A 27702-nucleotide genomic window follows, 5' to 3' on the forward strand; every position below is an offset into this window, starting at 1 on the left:
ATTTTACATATAACTCACAGAGTCCCTTGTGTTTTCAGATCCTTCACCATCGCCAGAAAGCTCATGAAGGACGGTGTTGGCGATGCCAGAAAGGCGGCTAAACATTCCGAGCTGAATCCAGGCTGAAATACAAGAACAATTCCGTAAGTTACTTGTCTGTGCAAGTCCCACATTTATCCTGCTGCCGTAGAATCAGAAAACGCCACTATCACGTGCAAAAACTTTTGGCAGATTTTATTCTACATATGGACATACCCAAAAGCAAGATTTTTATCTTATTTTAAAGGGAAATGATACAGAACAATAAAGATAAGTGGTCGTCAAAACAGGTACTGAATATTGCATAGGGCTGCATATTGGCGATATGAGGACTGGCTTAGCTCTGCTGCATTGCAGTGCTGGGGTCCTGGGTTCAAATCTAACAAAGGACAACATCTGCATGGGGCCTGTATGTATTCCTGGGGTCTGTATGTTGGGGTTTCTAAAATACTCCAAAAATAGCTACGTTTTAGAATTTAAAGTAACATTCTGGGCAGGGGGCTTTTTTGCCAAAGTGCCGGGGAAGATGAAAGAAATAATGTGCTCTCACCTTGTGCCCTGTACTACAGAGATATTCTGCATGTTTCCTAGCCCAAAGAATCTATAGAATTCCTTGTGATGGAGGGTCCTGTTACTGCTTCAGAGAATGGCTCCATAGCGTTCCTGTACCCCTAGATCTTGGCATTGCCATCATCTGCCAGGGAAGAGTAATGAAGCCACCCCACCCCCACACACTTGTTAGACCGGTACCACCAAAGTCAGCTGATTCAGTCTATTAGACTCTGGTCTCTGGCTGCTTTCTGCTTAGAGAGAGGATCTGGAACATGACTTGTCAGGCCCACTCAGCCAGTAAGAGGCGGGACCCCGCTACGGCCGCTGACTGGCTGGATGGGCTTGGAACGTCACATCTCAGATCCTCTCTCTAAGTAGAAAGCAGCCAGAGACTGGAGTTGCGGTATATGGGGACCAGCGCTGGAGCCGGGGAGGTAAAAGCACATTATTTCTTTCATCCTCTCCAGCACTTTGGCAAAAAAGCCCCTGCCCGGAATTCTCCTTTAAAGTTAAATAGACTGAATCAGCTGACTTTGGTGGGACCGGTCTAACAAGTGTGTGAACGAGTGAGAGTGTGGGGGTGGGGTGGCTTCATATGGCAATGCCAAGATCTAGGGGTACAGTAGGAAACATGGAGGGCACTGATGCAGAATATCTGTGTAGTACAGGGCACAAGGTGGCATGAGGTCAGCATGGCATGGCTCTGTAGGTATGGATATGGTGGCACATTATAGGTATGCCAATGCTTTCCAAAGGGGGAACAGGGCTGGTAATGCAGATACTGGAGGAGACACTAATACATCCACATGAGTTGATGGGGGTAGTAGTACCATCCACACTGACAGCATCAATGCCATGCAATGAGGAGATGAGGGTAGTAGTGCCATCAACACTGACAGCAACAATGCCATGTAATGAGGTGATGGGGGTAGTAGTGCCATACACACTGACAGCATCAATGCCATGCAATGTGGAGATGGGGTTAGTAGTACCATCCACACTGACAGTATCAATGCCATGTAATGAGGTGATGGGGGTAGTAGTGTCCTCCCATCCACACTGACAGCATCAATGCCATGCAATGAGGAGATGGGGGTAGTAGTGCCATTAACACTGACAGCAACAATGCCATGTAATGAGGTGATGGGGGTAGTAGAACCATCCACACTGACAGCATCAATGCCATGCAATGAGGTGATGGGGGTAGTAGTGTCCTCCACACTGACAGCATCAATGCCATGTAATGAGGAGATGCGGGTAGTAGTACCATCCACACTGACAGCATCAATGCCATGCGATGAGGTGGGCAGGAAAGGCATGGATGTGCAGAGTGGTAACCTGGGGAGAAGTGCAGGAAGAGATACCAGGTTACACCGCCAGCCTCCCACCTAGCAGTGTGGCCGGGTATACGAGGCACTGTGCCAGCATGAGCTAGATGCAGTGTGAAGCTGTTGCCCGCCCCGGATTACCTCTCCCCGGGTCCCCCTGGATGTACGCCCCGCTCTGCTCTTGTCGGGGTTTCTCGTGTTCCCTTCAGATCGCACTGATTTCTTCCCGTGCCCCTTGTTTGCGGCTCCGCCTCCGGCCACATCAGCAGCACAACACTTCCGGATGACCAGAGGAGTTCCGCCTTCTTTCAATAAGTTCTCCAATTAGCGCAGCGCTGCTCGGCTCGCCCCGCCCAATAGGCGTGCCTAGCCTTGGTCATCAGCCAATGGAATCTGAGAACTAACATTCCGGCCCCTCAGCCACATTTAGGGCCAATCAGAAGGCAGAGCGTTCGCCTAGAAGAAGGAGTGTTTGTGGGGCCGACTATCCTGGGCCAATCACACACTGGTGCGCATGCGCTGCTCGCTTGCAGTAAGGGAGCCGGACACCGTCACTGCTTTGTAGGCTGGGACTCATTGGACTAGGCGGCGCATACAGCCACAACATTACAGCCACCTGACAGTCACATTAATAACCCCTGAAAAGATCACTTTCTATGTGCATTTCTAGGGGTTGTCCAGCGAAAATCTTTTTCTTTAAAACCAACTGGTGTGAGAAAGTTATATATTTGTAATTTATTTCTATTAAAAAAAAAATCTCATCTTCCCATACTTATCAGCTGCTGTATGTCCTGCAAGGAAGTGGTGTTTTCTTTTCAGTCTGACACAGTGCTCTCTGCTGCCACATCTGTCCATGGCAGGAACTATCCAGAGCAGGAGAGGTTTTCTATGGGGATTTGCTGCTGCTCTGGACAGTTCCTGTCTCGGACAGAGATGGCAACAGAGAGCACTGTGTCAGACTGAAAAGGAAATGCCACTTCCCGCAGGACATACAGCAGCTGATAAGTATGGGAAAACTTGAGATTTTTAAATATAAGAAAGATACAAATCTGTAAAACTTTCTAAAACCAGTGGATTTAAAAGAAAAAGATTTTCACTGGATAACCCCTTTAAGTAACTGTAGTTGGCATACCTAAGGTGCTATAAAGTGAATCTATCTGCTACAATTCACCATCCAATCCAGCAGATTTATTATATTTTATGAATAGGCAAGTATCAGCAGATTAGCCGAATCCTACCTTCCTCCTCAGCGCCCCAGAGCTATAGGGAGCCATGAGCAGGTTAGATTTGTCTAACCTGCTGATAGCTCCCCTTTAACCCCTTCAGGACCTTGACAATTTTCAATGTAGCATTTTTGTTTTTTCCTCTGCCTTCTAAGAGCTACAACTCTCTTACTTTTCCAGCTACAGGGCCATATGAGGACTTGTTTTTTTCAGGAATATGTGTACTTTGTAGTGGCATCTTTTAATCTACCATAACATGTATGACAGAACCCCCAAAATATCATTTATGGGGTGAAATTGGGGGGGAATTTTTTTTTTTTTTTTTTTGGGGGGGGGGTGTTCCCTGTTTATGTAATGCACTTTATAGTAAAACTGACATGATATCTTTATTCTATAGGTCAGTCTGAATACAGCAATATGCAGTCTGTATAGCTTCTCTAATGTTTTACAATTTTTATTAACAGAAAAACTTGTTTTAAGTGCTGTGATTGCAGCACTGCTGGGGTTAATGGCAGGCCGCCCATCATTAACAGTGAGAACCTGGCGGCATATAGCAGCCATTCCTCATGTGTTTTGAAGTGAGCTCAGCTCCTGTCACTCTTCTTGGGTGGCAGTACACCGCCACCCACTCATCCTGCTTGTTCAGCAGGTGCATAAGTGACATCACTCTATTGCCAGAGCACTGGGGGAAAGAGCCACCTGTGTGACCACAGCCACAACACTGCCTGTGGCCCCAAGAGAGGTTGGTAGCTCAGGGTTGGGGGGGGGTTATGCTTCTGTGCTCTGTCAGTCATAGTGCCACATTTAACTGTAAGCACTACAGCATAACACTACTGTGGTCCATAACGGATTTGAGTACTGCTATGCGGCAGGCCAACCATCAGATGGGGGAGGCATTACTATGTGGCCTGCTTTCACTGGCACTGTAGTGAAGATCAACCGGGCGGCTTTGTTGGGAGCTGTTCTGGTTTTCTGGTAGGGCACTGCAGGACTGGGCTCTACCATATGTGAAGGGCCACAACTTGTGTCAGGCTGCCCAATGTATTGTTGGTTAATTGATAAATTATTGTCAACAAAACGTGCCATGTACCACAAAATTTTCACCAAATTTCAGACTGTGGAGTGTTGTCTATTGGGGGGAGGGAAGGATGAGAAGTGGGGATAGCAGGTTTAAAGGCGTAGTGTGGCGCTAAGAAATTATTCACAAAATAACACACATTACAAAGTTATACAACTTTGTAATGTATGCTATGTATGTGAATGACCCCCGCCCATGCACCCGGAAGTGTAGTGCAGTATACATACCTGATCTGTGTCGACCGACCCCGTCTGTAATCTTTTCAAACACGTCATCTTCGGGAGGCCGGCCGACCCGCTCCTGCCGCCCCCCTCTGCCGCGTCATAACTGTGCTCAGCCGCGATTGGCTGAGCACAGTTATGCTCAGCCAATCGCGGCTGAGCAGCTGATGACGCGGCCATGATATCACAGGATTGGGAGCACGTTGCACTTTGAGGGGAACGGGGACGGGTAAATAGGACTTCTTTATTGTGATCCCAACCCACTGTCCCCCCTTAAGTTTTCTTTGATGCCTAGACTACCCCTTTATTTCTGCCTCTCTCTCTAACACACAGCCTGCTGCATCCATAGCGGGCACAAACAGCCTGCTGCAGCCATAGTACACACACACACTCACACAGCCTACTGCAGCCATAGCACACACACATCCTGCTGAAGCCATAGCACACACACAGCCTGCTGCAGCCAAAGCACACACACACACAGCCTGCTGCATCCATTGCATACACAGAGCCTGCTGCAGCCATAGCATACACACAGCCTGCTGCAGCCATAGCACACACATAGCCTGCTGTAGCCATTGCACACACTCAGCCTGCTGCAGCCACAGCAAACACACACACACACACACAGCTTGCTGCAGCCATAACACACACACAGCCTGCTCCAACTATAGTGTGCACACACACATCCTGTTGTAGCCATAGTACACATACAGCCTGCTGCAGCCATAGCACACACACACACACACACACACACACACACAGCCTGCTGCAGCCATAGCACACACACAGCCTGCTGCATGCAGCAATAATACACACACAGCCTGCTGCATCCATAGCACACACAAACAGCCTGCTGCGGCCATAACACACACAGCCTGCTTCAGCCATAGCACACACACAGCCTGCTGCATCTATTGCAAATACAGAGCCTGCTGCAGCCATAGCATATACACACACATACACACACACAGCCTGCTGCATCCAAAGCACACACACAGCCTGCTGTAGCCATAGCACACACAGCCTTATGTAGCCATAGCACACACACAGCCTGCTGCAGCCATAGCATGCACACACACACACACACACACACACACCATTCTGCAGCCATAGCACACACACAGCCTGCTGCATGCAGCCATAGCACACACACACACAGCCTGCTGCAGCCATAGCACACACACACAGCCTGCTGCATCCATAGCACACACACACAGCCTTCTGGAGCCATTGCACACACTCAGCCTGCTGCAGCCACAGCAAACACACACACACACACACACACAGCCTGCTGCAGCCATAGCGCGCGCACGCACACACACACACGCAGCCTGCTGCAGCCATAACACACACACACAGCCTGCTGCAACCATCAGGAAGGTGATAATGGGGCAACCTGTAGTTTTATTTAGTACCACGTTTTTATGTGGTACTCAACCTGGTCAAACAACCAACATTGCACTTCATAGGATAATGATCCAAATCCACACAATCCAGACTTCCACAAATCCGATTCCTCATGCGTGAGGAAGGAGGAGTCCAGTCCTCCGAAACGTCCGGCGGGAGGCCATAGTGTTTGGCATGTGTTCATGGAATTACTCAGCCTGTGAGCTATGATTGCGATATACCTTGCAAAAGAAAAATAAAGCAATGGAAAGTATATACTGTGAGTATGCGTCTTTATAGCTACAGAAGGACAGTATATCCTGATGGAAGTGCTGCAAGATTAAGGTAATATCGCTGGGTAGATCAGACTACCTATTACACCACACATTTTTTCTGATTATGGAGTACTGAATTTGGTGGTTTCTCCGCTTGCACCATTTACCGTGCGTCATCAGGAAGGTGATAATCTTATAATATGCACAATAACACTTCAGCTATCAGGGGGGATGATGGGAACTGTAGTCATGTGATACACTTCAGCTATCATGGGGATGATGGGAACTGTAGTCATGTAATACACTTCAGCTATTAGGGGGATGATGGGAACTGTAGTCATGTAATACACTTCAGCTATCAGGGGGATGATGGGGACTGTAGTCATGTAATACACTTCAGCTATTAGGGGGATTATGGGAACTGTAGTCATGTAATACACTTCAGCTATCACGGGGATGATGGGGACTGCAGTCATGTAATACACTTCAGCTATCGGGGGGATGATGCGGACTGCAGTCATGTAATACACTTTAGCTATCGGGGGGATGATGGGGACTGCAGTCATGTAATACACTTCAGCTGTCAGGGGGATGATGGGAACTGTAGTCATGTGATACACTTCAGCTATCAGGGGGATGATGGGAACTGTAGTCATGTAATACACTTCCGCTATCAGGGGGGAGGATGGGAACTGTAGTCATGCAACACACACCAGCTATCGGGGGGATGATGGGGACTGCAGTCATGTAATACACTTCAGCTGTCAGGGGGATGATGGTGACTGCAGTCATGTAATACACCTCAACTATCAGGGGGATGATGGGAACTGTAGTCATGTGATACACTTCCGCTATCAGAGGGAGGATGGGAACTGTAGTCATGTAACACACACTTCAGCTATCAGGGGGATGATGGGAACTGTAGTCATGTAACACACACTTCAGCTATCAGGGGGATGATGGGAACTGTAGTCATGTAACACACACTTCAGCTATCAGGGGATGATGGGAACTGTAGTCATGTAATACACTTCAGCTATCAGGGGGGATTATGGGAACTGTAGTCATGTAATGCACTTCAGCTATCAGGGGGATGATGGGAACTGTAGTCATGTAATACACTTCATCTACCAGGGGGGATGATGGGAACTGTAGTCATGTAATACACTTCAGCTATCAGGGGGGATGATGGGAACTGCAGTCCTGTAATACACTTCAGCTGTCAGGGGGGATGATGGGAACTGTAGTCATGTAATACACTTCAGCTATCACGGGGATGATGGGAACTGTAGTCATGTAATACACTTCATCTACCAGGGGGGATGATGGGAACTATAGTCATGTAATACACTTTAACTATCAGGGGGATGATGGGAACTGTAGTCATGTAATACACTTCAGCTGTCAGGGGGGATGATGTGAACTGTAGTCATGTAATACACTTCAGCTGTCAGGGGGGATGATGGGAACTGTAGTCATGTAATACACTTCAGCTGTCAGGGGGGATGATGGGAACTGTAGTCATGTAATACACTTCAGCTGTCAGGGGGGATGATGGGGGTTGTAATTGCACTATTCCAGCTGGATTCGGGCGGCAGAGTAATGTGCAGGCTACCGCCCCCCTCCCCCTTCCCTTCATTGTCGCAGCCAGGCCGACCTTTTGTTCACCCCCCACATTGCTGATGCCGGCCCCGGGAGTGTCCTGACGGTCCTGCCTGCCGCCCTCACCTCACAGCCACCCACCTCCTGTTCTCCTCTCCCGGACTGTGCAGCTCTCAGCCGCTCTCCTGCCGCCGACCCTGTGCTGCCCCTTTGCCCTTGTCAGACACTTACCGGCCCAGCTGTGTCTCATGCTCGGTGCCTATGGAGGGGGGGGGGGGGAAGGTCCTCATCTTAGCCCATAGGACCCGCAGCTGCCAACCCCGCAGTGACACACACGTGTCCCGGGGCTGGCGATGTCAGAGGCAGGAGCGGCAACGTAAAATTTGCCGGCGGCAGCTGCATGGTAGGTGGAAGATCTGGGTCCGAGTGAGCGCGCAGGGTCCCGGGTCTGTGTCCGCAGGGCGCTCAGGTAGCCGCCTGTCATGTTCTTGACACTATATGTTAAACTACGCTATTTTGTAGTTTAACACAAAGTATCGATACCAGGAAATCCTGGTATTGAACTGTTTTTTTGCCCCGAAAATCGATAGTAGTATCGATTTTTCGGTGCATCGTGCATCCCTAGCACACACACATCCTGTTGTAGCCATAGCACACTTACAGCCTGCTGCAGCCATAGCACACATACACACACACACACACACAGCCTTCTGCAGCCATAGCACACTGAAGAATAACACAAAATCTTCTCTGAGACAGAAAAAACAACACACAGAGGTTACTGCTACACTACTTATGGCTACTTCTTCTCCTTCTGTATATTACACAGGATATCTTCATAGTACAGTGCTGCTCATATACAGCACAGATCTCCCCCCACACAATGGACTCTTCCAGCTCAGAAACAAGCTGCCAAATAGAGACAAGGTTACTGCTGTATGGAGGAAACTAAATGTATGGTAGAAAGGGTTTTTCTGGTTGTTATAAATAAAGGGCTTAGATTGAGAGAACATATATTATATTAATTATGGACATTTATAAAATTCATATGAAAACTCAATTATAAAATGTTAAAAGTTTTTTTTTTCTAGCTGGAGTCGGATCCGGTACATTTTTTCCAACTCCAGCCAAAACTAGCTCCGACTCCACAGCCCTGATATAAAGATATCTGGAGTCCGTCTACTCAGACTGCCATCATTTGTAGGAATAAAGAGAAAGCGGCACTGTTCTGTTTTCCCCTGTATAGTGGCACCTTGCATAGCCTGGTGGATGAGGGCAGCTGTGCAGGGATAAAAAAGTGAAAGGGACCAGGACAGCATCCTCTTATTTCAGTAGTTTATATTGTTTACCCGAGTTTTTCTATAAAATACCATTTAGATATTTTATTATTTTATTGAGACTGAATGCAGACCATAGGGTCTTAAAATACCATAGGGTTATGAAATATTTTGTTTACATGGACACATATGAGACAAACACACCAGGGCCTCTGAGTTCTATAATCTCTTAAAGAAAGAGATTAACCTTGACACTGCTAATGTCTTGGTACATAAATACACTCCGTCTTTGGATGGCATCAGGCTGGATTAAGCATCCGGTCACTGCCCAGAAGTGTCGGGGTCAGTTTAAAAGCCACTATACAATTCTTCACAAACACTTCTAGTAGGGGTACTGTGCTGAGGGAATTGCCGGTAACGGAGAGACCCCAGAATACAGAACACCCTATTATTTTTTTCCTTCATCTAATCACATTAAGATCAAGACGCTAATAGAATTATCTGGACTTAAAGTATAAGCGTAACTGTTTTATCAGTTAACAGTTATATTGTGATTTTTCTTGTGCCGAAAAAGAAAGCCTTCATCTTCTGACTTGAAGAAACATTACACGCTGTGGATAAGGATTGTAGCCTTAATAATACTTATCTACCTTTTAAAGAAAGAAAACACAAGCATAACAAGTCATGGGAAATACTAGCAGCTCCACGGTGGACGACCTGCAGGCAGTGGAAATCCACCACTGGTACAAGAAGTTTATGATTGAATGTCCATCAGGGCAGCTAACCCTACACGAATTCAAGCAGTTCTTTGGTTTGCGAGGACTGAGTGGAGAAGCCAACAGCTACATAGAACAAATGTTTCGTACCTTTGATATGAATAAGGTAAGATCATTAGAATACATAGAATAACTTCCTCTACACTGATCAAGACTAACAGTTGCTATTTTATACTATATGTGTCTGGCTTAATGTGTACTCCACTAAGAGGTAATGATCAAGTGTTAGTCATATTATGTATTAATAGAGAATCTTCATAAACCGTTATGAATTATACAGTAGTGACTTGCTATTAACAGTTATTTACTGAATTTATTGAAGGTGCGAGGGTGGGGGGAGGTTGTCCACAGTTGGCGTAATCTGCCTAGAGCACCAAAATACCTAGTCTCAGCCCTGTTTCTGTGCAGTCTAAAGAGTGACTAAGCCGCTTTTACATTGGCCGATTATCGGCAGGGAGCTTTGGCCTATGCTCTGTGGCCAATAATTGGGCCGTGTAGCAGTGTCAGCAATCAACCAAACCCATTTATTTGCTGAGTGCATCTTTGTGCAGCTTCAAAATTAATATAGGCCACACATCTCCCTGTGTAAAACAAGGGATGTGCGTCCTAAAGCAATATATCTTAAAGGCCACGCAAACAATACAGTGATCCTTTGTAAGGTGCAGCCGCATTATTGATCATGCCCTCTGAAGGCACTGCAATGCAACACAGATCTTGCAGATTAACACTCGCTTACATGTAAAAGAACCCTAAAAAGGTCTATGTAAAAGTACCCTAACTTTGCCACATTTATGTATACTGTTTGTGGGATTCAAATTAATTCTGTTATGTATGCATGAACTTTTGTTATTTATGGTATAGGTCATGTTCCCACAATGTAAAAAAATAAGGGCACATAATGGTCATTGTTGCAAAGCAGCGGCCGTTATTAATTGATTATGATTATGATTAGGGATGGTCCGAACCTGCCGAGGTTCGAGTTCGTATGAACCCGAACGCTCGGCATCAGATTCCCGCTGTCTGCCCGCTCCGTGGAGCGGGCAGATACAGCTGGAGGAACGCCTGGAAAACTGGGATACAGCCTATGGCTATGGCTGTATCCCAGTTTTCTAGGCGGTCCTCCCGCTGGATCCGCCTGCTGCATGGAGCGGGCAGACAGCGGGAATCATTACCGAGGGTTCGGGTTCGTACGAACCCGAACCGAACTTGGTTCGGACCATCCCTGATTATGATCAATAATAACAGCTGTTGTTTTACATCAACGGACGTTATTTGCACTTATTTATACATTGTGAGAACAAAGCCATATGCTGCATCATATAACCTGTTCTTTCACCCCTTAGGTTAATGGGTAAGATGGCCTTTTAGCTTTGTTGCTTTTAAGCTGATTCATTATCCAGCACATTAGCTCACTTGTGGATTATGGCTATGTTCCCACAACGTTTTTTCTTCTCTGTTTTTATAAAGAAAAATGATGTGACAAGAAAAGATTAGGGTACACATGAGAAAATATTATTTTACTGAGTAGTCGATGTTTAGAAAAAACTTTCAGCAGAAGTGGTTAGTAAATCCTGAGAACTCAGATTTAAACATCCCTGGGATATTTAGGGAAATAATATAGGACTAAGTGGTCTTCTTCTGTCATTTTCTATGTTTTTTAAAAGGGGTTATCCAGCGCTACAAAAACATGGCCACTTTTCCCCCTAGTGTTGTCTCCAGTTCAGGTGTGGTTTGCAATTAAGCTCCATTTACTTCAGTGGAACAGAGTTTCAAAACCCCACCCAAACTGGAGACAACAGTAGGGGGAAAGTGGCCATGTTTTTGTAGCACTGGATAACCCCTTTAAATATAGTTTTACCTATGAGTTGTAGTTTGTAGGATTGCACATTGTAGGTTCTAGGATGGCACATTAGTGCACTTTTGGCATTTGGTAGTTATAGGTGTTGCTTTAGCCATTTTTATTGATATAGAGGGAAAATTATCTGCTCCAGGTCCTCACTTTTTTGTTGGTTTGGCAAAAATGTACTAGTTTTTTGCAGGGTCGGTGCTGCACTTAACAAGGGGGCGGGTTGTGAAGGAGTATGTCTCTACATTAATCCAGTTTGCTTGGGGCTAGCAGGGAATTAGTTAATTCCGGCATATTCCCCCATAGTTTTGTCTTCAGTTCTCTTTTTTTTAACTATTCTATTGCTACTCCATATAGTTTTGTACTACTGAGCATTTGGTCCCATTTTACATTAAGAATTTTAATGTAGGTGTAAAAAATGGCCTTATAATGATGTGTAACCAAGGAGATCATATGATTGTGCCCGCAGGTATATTCCCCCAGGTGAACCATTTCAACACATTCCCAGCATTTTTTATTCATTATTCAGTTTCAAGAGAAAAATGTCAACACCCCCCAGCATTTTGTATTGATTATTCAGTTTCCAGAGAAAAATGTCAACACCCCCCAGCATTTTGTATTCATTATTCAGTTTCCAGAGAAAAATGTCAACACCCCCCAGTATTTTGTATTAATTATTCAGTTTCCAGAGAAGTCTACTGTGTTTCTAAGATTAATAAACTAGAAATGCCTACTGGGGTATTGTGGGTCCATAATATTCAGCTGGTGTGAAGTATACAGAAAGATACATTTACTGTTGTTCTCAGTTTTCAGCCTTTATGAGACAGTTTGCACCAGCATAGGTAGAACCTCAGGTTGAATGTAGTCTGTTTTTATGCGGCACTCTAAAGCATGGTGGACCAATCTTTTGAGTCTTGCTCAGATATTATATATATCTTTTGGAAAGGGACCAAATGTCACAAACATATTGGGCTTTACATTGGCATCGCTTTTTGAGGGGTTGCTGACATATAGCCCGATGTGAGGAAATAAACAAGATGAGAAGTTGTCCCAATTCTGGTCCTGTAAAGCAAGGCCAGTCTTTAGTTATATGCCAGCATTCCCCAATGAAAGGTCACATGAGACAAGGTACATATTCAATAGATGTGTGACATATGTAGGTTCATAACAAAGGATTTCATCTAATAAGTTATAAACAATATGACTGGTTCTGAATGCCCCTACATATTTCATAGGACTTTACAGAGCTTGTATTCATTTATAACCACTCAATTACTATGGAACCCCCAAAACCCAGAAGAATATGGGGTGAGTAACTCTTCTCTGTAGTAGAACCCATAACCATACAGTTTTAAAGGTAGAAATGCTAACCACTGTACCACACTATTAACTTTCCTGCGATGTTTGAGTAATTGCTTGTTATTACTTGTGGAATACCAATTCTGGAACATCTTATAACTCTGCTTTGCACTGTCCCTCTGTAATCACATCAGAAAATGCACAATGCATTTATACATTTCTAGGAGAAATAACAGGAACAGGGGGAAAGAACAATGCAGTGGTCAGATGAGCTGACAGATCCCCTTTAATCCTTTTTAGTCCCATTAGATAGGTTAAGCCTGGTTCAGATAATATGTTTGTGGCTTATCTCCCTGAGAACAAAAGGGTTGAGTATCTTGAACTTCAACATGGGAGAGTTGCACAACCACAGATGGTCCTAGAGTTCTTTGTTGTGATGTGTATGGCCAGCATTTGTAGGTTTGTGATTGTGTCATGAAGCAACGTTGGTAGAATCATCTGGGTACCACAAACATGTAAGGGAGTACAAGTCTGATGTTTTTAGTAAAGTAATTTGCATCACCATCCCATTTTTTTTTTTTTCACTTTTGGATTTAATCACTTTCTGGTTTTCGCTTTAAACCACGACCCTGCTGTTGCCAGGCAACAGTCCACAAACCTTCCCACAATCCCCCTTGCTTGCAGGCTAAGGGTCTTGTTACACCAGGGCTGTCAAACTCGAATACACAATGGGCAAAAATTAAAAAATTGGACAAAGTCGCGGGCCAACCTTGATAATTATTAAAGCGTGAATGGCACTGTCAGAGCAGCGTGCGTTGTTCCTGGCACTGTCAGTGGTGTGCGTCTCCCAGCCACGTGTACTATGCTAAATTACATGACGTGATAAATTGCTATGACATGATTAAACCCCAACCCATATAATAGCCAACCCCCCAAAAATGGCCCCACATATTAGCCAGCCCTTCCAATAGTGCCCAAATAGTAGCCAGCTCCCCAAGTTTCCCATATAGTAGCCAGCCCTCCCCAATAGTCTCATATAGTAGCCAGCCCTCCCCAATAGTCTCATATAGTAGCCAGCCCTCCCTTATAGTCTCTTATATAGTAGCCAGCCCTCCCCATATTCTCTTATATAGTAGCCAGCCCTCCCTTATAGTCTCTTATATAGTAGCCAGCCCTCCCTTATAGTCTCTTATATAGTAGCCAGCCCCCCCCCATAGTCTCTTATATAGTAACCATCCCTCCCCAGTAGTCTCATATAGTAGCCAGCCCTTCCCAATAGCCTCATGTAGTAGCCAGCCCTCCCCATAGTCACTTATATATTAGCCAGCCCTCTCCCACAGTCTCTTATATAGTAGCCAACCCTCCCCATGGTCTCTTATATAGTAGCCAGCCCTCCCCATCGTCTCTTATATAGTAGCCAGCCCCCCCAACAATCTCATATAGTAGCCAGCCCTCCCCAATAGTCTCATATAGCAGCCAGCTCTCTCCCAGTCTCTTATATAGTAGCCAGCCCTCCCCAATAGTCTCTTATATAGTAGCCAGCCCTCCCCAATAGTCTCTTATATAGTAGCCAACCCTCCCCAATAGTCTCATATAGTAGCCAGCCCTCTCCAATAGTCTCTTATATAGTAGCCAGCCCTCCCCATAGTCTCTTATATAGTAGCCAGCCCTCCCTTATAGTCTCTTATATAGTAACCAGCCCCCCCATAGTCTCTTATATAGTAACCATCCCTCCCCAGTAGTCTCATATAGTAGCCAGCCCTCCCCAGTAGTCTCATATAGTAGCCAGCCCTTCCCAATAGCCTCATGTAGTAGCCAGTCCTCCCCATAGTCTCTTATATATTAGCCAGCTCTCTCCCACAGTCTCTTATATAGTAGCCAGCCCCTCCCTCAGCTCCCCGTGACCCCCCTGCTTCCTGTGGCCCTGGCTTTCTCCTCCATAACGGGCCATGTAATAGGGTCTTAAGTGGAGACTAGCTGCTAATGCCAATATGGAGGATTACTACGTCTATATTTTCCAAATAAGACATTTTCAGAAATGCTTGTACCTTTTAAATTTGTTTTACATAATGCATTAGTTTAGACCTAGTTTTCTTTATGACACAACCCCTTATACATTAGACAGTGGTAGGTTAATGGTTGAACTGTCTGATAAACAAGTGTCCTGCAGGCAAAGCAATACACATTATAGTCCATATTGGTCATTAAAGTTGTGCAAACTGACTATACATGATTAAAGTACATCTGTCAACACATGTGTGCAGCTCACAGTATATACATAAGCTGACAGATTTGTGTTAAATAGGCGGTGCCAATGTTGCGGCACTTCAGCCACCTGACCCTGTCTCCTTCAGGCTAGGTTCACACACCATCTTCTTTTGGTCATCTGACTGACATCTTTTAGGACTGCCGGCATTTTGAGGTGAAGTAACGGTTGTTATTTCATAATAAGAGCTGCGATTGCACAAGTAACAGCTATCTTTATAAAATAATAGCCATTGTTTGAAAAAAAAAAATGGGACTTATTAAAAAATAAATTTGGACTCAAATTTTTGCAAATTTTTTCAAATTTCTGAAATTGTTACATTTGTGTTATTGCGCCATTATATGTCAGCCCACGTCAGCAGCTCATCGTGTGCATGCTGACAGAGTTCCTTTAATAACAAAGATAAGAAAGATAGACAATCTTTCTGCAAAAGTTTTGGCAATGTTCTGAGACCGTTCTGAGAACATCCCAATGTGTACAGGCAAATATTTGACTAAAGGAATACAAGCAAAGGTGCACATGCAATAGCTTAGTTCAGCTGACAGTTACCTCTCCCAATCCCCAATAAAAATGAACGTTCAGCAGGTTTTTTTTCTAATGTGTATAGTCTCTTATGAGTTATAATTATCAATTTATCCCATGCAATGAGGCACTAATTTTAGGCTATGTTCACACACAGTAAAATAAAAGCAAAATACAACAGTAAAATATATATATAAAACACAATCATATTCTGCATCTAATAACAAATTTCAGTCAAATAGTGACCGACAAATATTTTTTACAATGTGTACAAAGACAGCTGTTTTTTCATAGACTTAAACATAGCATATTATTAGATTCAAAATATGATTGCGCTTTATATCTATTTTACTGTTGAATTTTACTTTGTGTGAATATAGCCTTAAGCTGTTTTTACACAGGGCAGTTTAGTTGCATTTTTTGCAATACCTATAAAAATAAAAGTAGCAGCATATATTTGTTGTATTACGTCATTCATTATAATCCACACCTATTTTTGGCTTCAAAGGTGCTGCCTAAACCATGTAATAGCAGCCTTAGGCTATGTTTACACTACGTGAACGACCGGCCGTTCCGTGACCCGGCCGGGTCACAGAACGGGCGGTCTCTGCCAAGATCATCCTGGCCGGTACTGCAGTACCGGCCGGATCATCTTTCCGGACGCAGTGTTCTGATGCGGACGCATCACCGCGCGCCCGCATCAGAACCTCCCACAGCACACAATGAAGCAAGTGGCCCGAGCCGCTCACTTCATTGTGTGAACTGACATGGGTTTCTGCGGCCGCAATTCACTGAATTGCGGACGCAGAGAACTGACATGTCAGTATACGCTCTGGCCGGGATCCCATAGAAATATAGGCAGTGTTCACAGGCATACAAAGTACGGCCGTTGTTGCCGATGGCAGCAACGGCCGTACTTTTACGTAGTATGAACATAGCCTTAAAGGAGTTGTCTGATTAATGTGCAGTTAACCACCGGCCTCGGCAATATACTGCATAAGACCACTGAGGCTAGTAATTGGGTGCTGTAGTGACATAGGTATTCGGGCATGTCATTCCTGCAGCTCCTTAAAAAAATGTCTTGGAGGATTGGAGCACAGGCACTAGACACTTTGAGGACTGAGGTGTGACTAGTGGTTTATTTTTATTTTAACACAATTCCAAGCACCAACCAATTTTTTAGATAAGTCAGACACTTCCTTTAACAATATTTATTCAAGAGTCTAAAAAAGTGTTTCTCAGTGCTCCAAACCAGGTCTTGCCCATGCCTAGTCCACCATTTGTCAGAAGCAGCATTTATTATTAATATTATTATTATTAATGAATTCCTAATTCTCATATGTTTTAACTTAACACACCATAAAATAAGGGAAATATACAGCCATCATTACGATGTAATAATGCACTCCATTGATGTCCAAGGGAAATTGGCCGGCAGGGCACACACCATATAGAATAACATTCGTAATTGAATACGGCCTTCCAAATAATGAACATGGTCATTAGATATATATTTTTTTTACTGTGTGTGAACCTAGCCTAGCCTGTGGATTTTGTATTGGAATCTGTGTGATTTCAATTTCCATTGGGGATCTTTTACAGATTTTTACTGTTGCGTTAACATTTTTTAGTGTGAAAACTTTTTTTTTTCACTTTTAAGCACTATTAATTATACATAGACATCTTGAAGATTGCATGGGCTATGCATTGTGTAGAGTTTATATTTATCTATATTTAATAATTGTTACAGGATGGATATATTGATTTCATGGAGTATGTGGCTGCTCTCAGCCTTGTTCTGCGGGGAAAGATTGAACAGAAGCTACGTTGGTATTTTAAACTTTATGATGTGGATGGAAATGGCTGCATTGACCGACATGAACTGCTTAATATAATTAAGGTAAGTAAATTCTGTATGAAATATATATTGTGCCAACTCCTAAGTTAAGAAAAATACTACACTTACTCTTCGGAGTAAACAAACTGCACCTACATATCAAAAACCATATATTACAAATCGTATAAAGAGGTCAAGCCAGGCCGGGGGCTAAATAGAAGATGAAGACAAAGTACCTGTAAAGCAGGGATTGGGAGCCTTCAGCCCTCCGGATGTTGCAAAACTACAAGTCCCGAATAGCCAAAGCTTTATCTTTAGCTTTGCCTGTCCAGACCTGATGAGAATTTTACAGGTGGAGGGTCTAGGGCTCCCCATGTCGCTTGTAAAGGCTCAGAAACTGATGCTAGGTTGTCAACATGTCAGCTTAATCTATAATATAGGTAGTTCAATCCATACTCAGATTGCACAAATTCAGTCCAGGATTATCACAGGATGTTCTTCTGGATGTCTCCTTTTATTTTCATTTAATAAGTTATGTCCTAGAGTCATTCCCAAGTGGTCAAAGAAATTATCACCATATTTATATCAAAGGGGAAATTGTTGTGACCCACAAAATCTATTGAACATGTCATTTGTACCCTATGGTAAATGTAATAAAAGCAAAATCCAAATTATAGCAGAATTTTCCCTCCTACAATTTCAATTGCTAAAAACAAACCCGCATCATAGGGATCAGAGTTAAGACAGCCCTACAGTTTCTATCATGGAGGTTGGAGATCCATGTGGCTGGATTTAAACACAATATAATATAATCATCATTTTGAGGGGAAACAAAACAATGTGTGAACAGAAGGAAACGGTATTTTCTTTTAATATTTTTTATTGGTTTTATAAGAAATATACATTACAAAGAGTGTAAACGCTACTTCTCCAATTGTATCCAACCATTGTAGATAACAGAATAAACTAGGTAATTGGTTGAATAGACAAGAAATAGAAATAATAGTAGTCCATGAGATGCAGTTCCTGATTATGGTATTCTGGATATGCTAATCAGTTCATTTCGAGTTGAGCCGACCTTTCATCTAGATATTCCAGATGGAATGAAAATTAGGGATAGAATTATAAATTTTCTCATACATGCAGGTGGTGTTTACGGTTGTGATAACCTGATGGAGGTTGCTCTGATTTCCAATGTCTGGTTATGGTTCATTTTGTAGCCATTAACAAATGAGCTACAAATTATTGTTCTCATTCGGTAAGGGATTTTGTGAAGATTTATAAGTAAAGCTGATTCCGGTTTTAAATACAAATTTATATGAGTAATGGATTTGATGTAATGGTTGTAATGGGGGTGTAAACCATCTCAACAGTGACTTTAAGACAGCTTTTTGGTGGGATGTGCATCTAAAAGATTTGGATATTAACCCTTTAAGGACATGGCCCATTTTCGTTTTTACGTTTTCGGTTTTTCCTCCTTGTGTTTAAAAGGTCATAGCACTTGCATTTTTCCACCTAGAAACCCACATGACCCCTTATTTTTTGCGTCACTAATTGTACTTTGCAATTACAGGCTGAATTTTTGCATAAAGTACACTGCGAAACCAGAAAAAAATTCAAAGTGTGGTGAAATTGAAAAAAAAAACGCATTTCTTTTATTTGGGGGAAATGTGTTTTTACGCCATTCGCCCTGGGGTAAAACTGACTTGTTATGCATGTTCCTCAAGTCGTTACGATTAAAACGATATATAACATGTATAACTTATATTGTATCTGATGGCCTGTAAAAAATTCAAACCGTTGTTAACCAATATACGTTCCTTAAAATCGCTCCATTCCCAGGCTTATAGCGCTTTTATCCTTTGGTCTATGGGGCTGTGCGAGGTGTCATTTTTTGCGCCATGATGTGATCTTTCTATCGGTACCTTGATTGCCCATATACGTCTTTTTGATCGCTTTTTATTACATTTTTTCTGGATTTGATGCGACCAAAAATGCGCAATTTTGCACTTTGGGATTTTTTGGCGCTGACGCCGTTTACCGTACGAGATCAGGAATGTGATTAATTAATAGTTCGGGCGATTACGCACGCGGCGATACCAAACATGTTTATTTATTTATTTATTTGTTTACTTTTATTTAAAACCTGGGAAAAGGGGGGTGATTCAAACTTTTATTAGGGGAGGGGGCTTTTTACTATTAACAACACTTTTTTTTTTTTTTTTACACATATACTAGAAGCCCCCCTGGGGGACTTCTAGTATATACACTGTGATCTCTCATTGAGATCTCTGCAGCATAGATATGCTGCAGAGATCCATGAGATCGGCACTCGTTTGCTTTCGGCTGCTGCAGCCGAAAACGAACGAGTGCCGAGCCGAGGACGGCGCCATCTTGGACGGCATCAGTAACGGAGATCGCTCCTCCGGGACAAGGTCCCGGAGGAGCGATCTCCCCCACTAGACACCAGGGAAACGTTGCCTCCGGTAATCGGAGGCAGCTGTCAACTTTGACAGCTGCCTCCGATTAGCTAATTAGCGGGCACGGCGATCAGACCGTGCCCGCTAATAGCAGCGGTCCCGGGCTACTCGCGGCACCCGGGATCGCGGCACTTCAAAGCGGGGCCACCGCGCGGCCCCGCTTTGAAGTGCAAGTGCGGACATATGACGTACCGGTACGTCATATGTCCTTAAGAGGTTAAAGGGGTGTTGTGGAGTTTTCATCTTTCCGCTTAATTAACACACATTACAAAGTTATTTAACTTTGTAATGTGTGTTATTAAGCTGTCTGGCCCCTTTCCCCCCTTCCCCCCGGAAGTTAAATAAAGTATACATAACAAATTACTGTCGAACCCGTCCTCTTCTCCCGGACGCCATCTTGGGTCGATGCCGTCACAGCAGGGGGCAGTACTTGTCATCTTGTGTTCCACATCAGTGAATGGGAGAAGAAAAGGCTGCTGGTGCACATGCGCACCAGCAGCCTTTTCAGTGGCTGGACCGCATCACATGGCTTCCAGCTTGCTCAGCCTTGATTTGCTGAGCTTGCTGGAAGCCATGTGATGCGCTCCAGACAATGAAAAAGCTGCTAGTGCGCTTGTGCACCAGCAGCCTTTTCTCTGCCATTGACTGCACCTGGACCCAGAAGTGAGGACGGCAGCCGAAAATGGCGGGGACGTGGCCGGCGGGAAATTCGAACGGCGATCGTCACCAGTGGGATGGTAAGTATATTTTAAGTGTGTGTCTGTGTTTGGTTTTTTTTGTGTGGCCGCCGCACTACCCCTTTAAATCCAATGCTTGCTGCCAATCAGTTGTTTTTTTGTAGATCTTGTTCCCATTATGGAAGTTGTTTTGAAAATTCTTTCTTGTTTCCTACAATATTGTACAAAATAGAAATTCCACCTTTTTTTAAGATTAGAGTTTCTCAAAAAATGTAGAATAGAGCCATATAAATGAACGTCTTTAGGAAGATTGGTTTGTATAGTTTCTCTGATTTGGAGAAATTAGTTAAATTCCGTTGTGTCTAGCGAAAAAAGGTATTTTGAAAAAAAGGTTGTATAAAATAAGCATGTTTATTATTGGATGGTAGTAGTGAATTATTATTGTTATTCTATACGGTGAGTGCACTGCTGGCCAGTTTCCCGTTGGCTTCAATGGAGCTCATTATTATATTGAAATTATGGACATATTTTATGTCTATGTTATGATTTTATGAACATAGCCTATAAATTAAAAAGTATACTTTTATTTAGATGTTTTTATTTAATTTAATTTTACAAAGTACTATAAATTTATGCCATTGGGAATACCCCTTTAAAGAATTGGCCAGCAGTGCAAACACAGTGTAGAATAATGGCCGTGATTGATTATGACTAGAGATGAGTGAACCGGGTTCGGGTTCGAGTCCATCCGAACCCGAACCATCGGCATTTAATTAGTGGCGGCTGCTGAACTTGGATAAAGCTCTAAGGTTGTCTGGAAAACATGGATACAGCCAATGACTATATCCATGTTTTCCACATAGCCTTAGGGCTTTATCCAACTTCAGCAGCCACCGCTAATCAAATGCCGAAAGTTCGGGTTTGGATCGACTCGAGCATGTTTGAGGTTCGCTCATCTATAATTATGACCATCCAAATAATGAACATACTTATTATATACCACCTGCTTTTGCAAAATACTGCCTTTTTTCATCTGTTCACACATTGTTTTATTTTAAAAAATGCTGTTGTATGTTACAGTGTGTAAACCTAGCCTAAAACATTGTTGTTGTCCACAGGAAGGAAGGCTTGCAGGACATCCTGGTATTTGTAGTTTTTCATAAGGTGATATCGGAGCGGAGTATTTATTGAAATAAAGGGGTTATCCCAAGATTAAAAGTTATCACCTATCCATAGGATGACAGATAACTAAGTCTAGGTTCACACTGCATATTTATTATTATTATTAATATTATTTATTTTTAAAGTGCCCTTGATTCCAGAGCACCGTAAAAGCAAACAGGGCTAACAAACAGAACATTGCACCTCTAAAAAAGAAGATAAAGGATCACTAATTTGATGGATCCAAACCAGGATTGCTTTACTTAAGGCAGATCATGTCAGACTAACCCCATAAATTTCTTTGATTACATCACAAAAGTGTTAAATAAAGGTGGTGCCGTGAATATCGTCTATCTGGACTTCAGCAAAGCCTTTGATACAGTACCCCTTGTTTCACAGCATACTTTATGGAACAATATAGTGTGTCATTGCAAAGTAAAATTGGTGTTGCAAACAATAAGACCTCATATGGGTCTGTAGGTGAGAAGATGCTATGGCCTTTTAAACACAGGGAGGAAAAAACTGAAGTGCAAAAACGAAAAAGGGCTGAGGGGAGAAGCCAGTGAAGGGACTGGCAGAGGCAGAGCGAGGGGAGAGGTGGATTAATCCGGCAGCAGAGTTAAGGACAGACTGGAGGGGAGCAAAGGTGTTAGATGGAAGGCCAAAGAGGAAAATGTTGCACTAGTCCAAGAGGGAGATAAGGAGAGCATGTACCAGCAGTTTTTGAGTCAAGGTTGAGAAAAGAGCGGATTCCCACATGTATTTGAGTATGTTTTCTGAATGTACAGTTTAAAAGACAGGCAGGTTAGAATCAAAGGTGACCTCAAGGCAGTGGACTTTGGTAGAGATGAGCAAACCAGCCGGATTTCTGGTTCGTATGAATCAGAAATCTCGGTGGCTGACTCCCGCTGTCTGTTCCCTCCGTGCAGCAGGTGGATACATTGTAAGGAACGCCTGGAAAACTGGGATACAGCCATTGGCATTGGGGCCAGAGTGCCCCTGTTGACTGCAATTGACAGATTAGATGGAGGGGTGGAGTGATATGGGGAAAGATGATTCGTTCTGTTTTGTCGATGTTGGGTTTTAGAAAGCAGGAGGAGAAGAAGAAGGAAGATATAGCCGATTAACACTGGGATCCTGGATTTCAGAGAGTTCACATCTGGACCAGAGAGGTAGATTTGAGTGTCATCGGCAAAGAGATGGTACTGGAAGCTGTGGGATTCTGTGATGTGTCCCAGGCCATAATTATAGATGGAAAAGAGAAGAGGCCCTAGGACAGAGCTTTGAGGGATTGGGAGAAAATTAAAGTGCGGTTGAAGTAGGAGGTGATCCAGGAAAGAGCCAAGCTGGTGACACCAAGGGATCAAAGAGTTTGTAAGAGGAGGAAGTAATCAACTGTGTCAAAGGCAGAGGATAAGTTAAGGAGAAGGAGTATTGGCATGAGGCTTTGACAGTTAGTAGGTTGTTGGCCTCTTTGGTGAGAGCAGTTTCTGTAGAGTGGTGGGGGCAGAAGCCAGACTGCAGAAGGTTGAAGAGCGAGACAGCTAGAGGACAGTTCAAGGTAGACATGTTGTTCGAGGAGTTTTGAGGCAAAGTGGAGAAGTAAGATGGGCCGGTAGCTGGACACGGAGGCTGGGTTAAGGGATGGCTTTTTAAGAATGCGTGTGATGGTTGCATGTTTATATAGAGGGAAAGGTGCCAGTAGTTAGTGTTAGATTGAAGAGGTGAGTTACTTGATGGATACTGAGGCAAGGTTGGGGATGCGGTAGGATGGAATTAGGTCAATTGCGCAAGTGGTTGAGGTTGCGATGTCGAGAGTAGTTTGGAGAGCCGTTCTATAGTGATGGTGGAGAGGTGATTTAGTGGGGAAGAGCACTGACCCGGCATAAGGGGGAGTTGAGGGGACTGTAAGGTGAAATTTTCTCTGATGTTATCAATTTTATGTTTAAAGAATGTGAGAAATGTGGGGGTGGCAACAAGGGGGCAGAGAAGGGAATTAAAGGTGTTAAACAGTTGCCTAGGGTTGTGAGACTGCCATACTGCTCAATCCATTTACTGTGGCTTTACATTCAAAAAATAAAAGTATTGAAACTGAGGGCTCAATCTGTAAAGGCAAGGTATGCATGAAATCAGATTGAGAAGCTCTATACAACCAGACACTTAATTAAACCACCTAAAACCCTGCAACAGGTTGCCTTTAAGCTATAATTGGGAACACTGTCCTATTGGAAGGTTCATTGACACCCAAGCTTCAGTTTCCTAACAAAAGGCATGATGCTTTCTCCCAGGATTTCCTAAACCTCTATTGAATCCATCTTGCCTTCCATGTGCTGCATGGTTTCATTGCCAGTGGAAGCAAAGCTGCCGCAGAGCATCACTGATCTAATGTACTAATTGTGCCTCTCCTTGCCACAAGCGGGGGGAGGGGGGATTAAACGTTATTTTCTTGGGCATAAAGCTGCCGCAGCCGCAGCTGGTACATGCTGTGAGCTGCACAGGAGCTTTGTACTGTGCTCCAGGGAACCAAATCAGACCAATTGGGCTGATTGGTTCCCTTTCACTTTATAATAACAAGAAACATTAAGTGCGTTTTTCTTTTTGTATCCTTTCCCATTTTTGTATAAATTAACGGTCCCTTCTTTCAACTTTTTGAACCAGTTTCTTGACTAGGGACCCTATTACACAGGGCAATTCTTGGCCAGTGAGCAGACGACAAATGAGCAAATGATCATTTATCAGCTGATTGGGCTGTTCCAACCTGTTAAAAGATAATCAGCTGTCACCCCCACCATATACCACCTACATTTTCTTCTTCATACTAATTACATAACATATATTGTATTTAACAGTATTAATGATTGCTTTAGTATCATTGTCTGTACATTGGCTGCAGGGAACCATAGCAGTAGATTGATTTAGGTGTATAGTATTTTTTCTGTCAGATTGTATACAAATGCAGCAAAACAAATGTGGCATGACTGAGCTGCATATGCATCAATGTACATATTGTTTTTAGGACAGACTATATCTGCACCAACAGGGCCTGTATGGCTCTGTGTCAGTGTGTCAGCCCTTATTGTCAGGGACAAATCTAAACTTATTATGCACTTATCTAGAATATACCTGCCATAGGGGATCCTCTCAGTCTGCTTCATTTCCAGAAGCTAGAATCACATCTGCACTGGAGGCTCAGTTTAGGGTCTCCAGTGCAGGATCCATTCATTTAATTGGACAAATAAATATAGCAAATACATTTTTGTTGCCTGGAGCGGACACCAGCTACAAAGGACCAAATTAAAGTCCAAGGGATCATCGGGATCTGTTAGTACTAGGGATCGTCCGAACCTGCCAAGGTTCGGGTTCATATGAACCTGAACGCTCGGCAGCAGATTCCCGCTGTCTGCCTGCTCCGTGGAGCGGGCGGATACAGCGGGAGGAACGCCTGGAAAACTGGGATACAGCCTATGGCTCCGTGGAGCGGGCGGACAGTGGGAATCATTACCAAGGGTTTGGGTTCGTACGAACCCGAACCGAACCCGGTTCGGACCATCCCTAGTTAGTACCAAGCGTGAGGTAATAGAGCCTCAGTTGCAGATGTGAGCCTAGCCTTAGAGTAATGGCATAATACATTTGTTATCACAATTGACATAACAAACAATCTTTATGTAACCTTGCTAAAGTAATTCATTTGACATATATCGACTTCTTACAAGCCTATGGGTACTGGTATTTTTCAGGCGCATACTGTATGTCTGAATTATTAAACTAGCTTATTTTCTGTCCTAGATAGATTTCATCCGCTACTTAGCCATGTCTCAAGGTGGTTGTTGAGCTGCCCTGTCAGCTGAATTTAAGCCTAGTTATGAATAATCTGTTCCTATTAGGTGGCTTACTCTTCCAAAGGGCGGATATGTGGAGATTAATGTGAATGTGACCTTGTGACACAAGTGTTTAACGCTAAGAAGCAAACCAGCTCCAAATAACATACGCTCATTGCTTCAGCGTCAACAAATCAACATACATGTTCCTAATAAATCATTAAGTTCTTATGCTGCGTTCACATGTTTGTATTTAATAATTGCCATCTGAACGTGTGAACACACTATAATATGGTATCTTAGAGTTCACACCCATTTTTGTTATACAAGGCTGAGGAGCATTGCTTGAAATAAAACAAAGGTGAACGTTGTCATGTAAATTCTTATACGTGAGGCTACAACTTAAATCAGTATAGATATATAAAGGTATCTGGGCAATTACATAACGAACAGCTGCTAATGTATGTGACTTTCCTGCTGCAGGCAGTGCGGGCCATTAATGGCTGCGAACATGACTGCACACCTGAAGAGTTCACTAACAGAGTTTTCGACAAGATTGATGTTAATGGCGATGGTAAGAATAAAACAACTATACCGTGTGTATTTAATGGCTTTGTTAATGTGAAAGAATATATAAAGGGAAGGACACAGTATACCATTTATGTATTAATCTGTGGGATGTATGGCACTGCACAAATGCAAATAGCTTGTCTTTAGAAAGTACAGGTTATGTTCCCACATCATAAATAAGGGGTTTCACTTGTTAGATTTATAAGAAGCTCTTAACAGGCTCTCTTATATATTGTTTCCATACAAAATGCCATGTTTGAAACCAATGTCAATTTTGATACCATTAATGGTTCTATATTGTCATGAAGAATACTTCATATTAATGCCAGTTGTGTAATTTAGCCCATTGTTTGTAAATGTAACACACACACGGTTTTGTCCTTCTCTTTTTCATTACTTTTTATAACAAGAAATAGCAAATTGCAAGCAATACCTATCACATAATAATTCAACAATATTAGGTGATTTTCTATCATTACCTAGCAATGTACCCTTATTGTTGCATGTTAGAACAGTTCACTAGGGTTTCTTTTCTTTCACAGGGGAGCTGTCTCTGGAGGAATTTGTGGAGGGTGCTCGTAAAGATGAGGAATTTATGGATGTGATGATGAAAAGTCTGGATCTGACCCATATAATGACCATGATTAATAACCGAAGGCACAGTGTGTGACTTGGAGGGGCCAAGAATATCCTTCTGATTGAGAGATGGTTTGTGGCATGTTTTGTGGATGATATGGGAAGATGGGTCTCACTGTGCATATACGAGAAGTTATTGAGGAGTCATCATGGATCCGGCTAAAATTATGGATTCCATAGCAAACAAAGTGTGGAGATCAAAATAAATGACATAGTGTTCCCTAACACATTAATATGTTTCATTGTACACCACATGAGTTTTCTTTAAGTCAGGGCTTCCCATTCACCACAGATGATCAGGCAAATAATCAGATGCTGTGTCCAGTTTGATAAAGCATAACACCTATGAATATAAATGTGGCAAATTGGCTTACAGCATGTGCACGGCAGCCAAGAAGGCTAAGATGTGTGTCATTACTTCCTTTACTACACATACCTGTACCTTTTCTCTATAGAGATCTGGTATAAAAAACAAAAACAAAAAGATCTTTAAACAAATGGTACAGTCTGCACGTATTGTGGGCACCTATGAGTCAAATAGTACATTTCCTTCAAAGGGGCACTCCAGAATGAACTGGTTCACTGTGTTATGCCTAGTGACAGACCTAGGGGGCTGGTGTATGGTGGTAACATTATAGATAAGTTATTAGAGATAAGCGAACTGGGTTCGGGTTCGAGTCGATCCGAACCCGACTGTTCGGCATTTGATTAGCAGTGGCTGCTGAACTTGGATAAAGCTCTAAGGTTGTCTGGAAAACGTGGATACAGCCAATGACTATATCCATGTTTTCCACATAGCCTTAGGGCTTTATCCAAGTTCAGCAGCCACT

At 43.2% G+C, this 27702-nt stretch overlaps 2 protein-coding genes across 2 annotated transcripts in view; one reads left to right on the plus strand and one right to left on the minus strand.

Moving 5' to 3' along the window:
• The window catches only part of GOLGB1 (golgin B1), a 31997-nt gene extending 29798 nt beyond the window's left edge, over positions 1–2199 (minus strand). The window contains exons 1-2 of the mRNA XM_069979985.1: positions 2061–2199; positions 19–122 (exon numbers count right to left, since the gene is read on the minus strand). Of these exons, the coding sequence (XP_069836086.1) occupies positions 19–105 (87 nt within the window). The 5' untranslated portion in view covers positions 106–122; positions 2061–2199. The remainder of the gene's footprint in view (positions 1–18; positions 123–2060) is intronic.
• On the plus strand, positions 59–27516 carry LOC138799145 (guanylyl cyclase-activating protein 1-like). The gene is made up of 5 exons (XM_069979972.1): positions 59–143; positions 9644–9866; positions 17444–17593; positions 26150–26240; positions 26779–27516. Exons 2-5 carry the CDS (start codon positions 9669–9671, stop codon positions 26904–26906), a joined length of 567 nt encoding a protein of 188 aa, XP_069836073.1. The 5' UTR covers positions 59–143; positions 9644–9668; the 3' UTR covers positions 26907–27516.
• The last annotated feature ends 186 nt before the right edge of the window (positions 27517–27702 follow it).

The sequence above is a fragment of the Dendropsophus ebraccatus genome, chromosome 1, assembly GCF_027789765.1.
Source record: "Dendropsophus ebraccatus isolate aDenEbr1 chromosome 1, aDenEbr1.pat, whole genome shotgun sequence".
Lineage (NCBI taxonomy): Eukaryota > Metazoa > Chordata > Amphibia > Anura > Hylidae > Dendropsophus > Dendropsophus ebraccatus.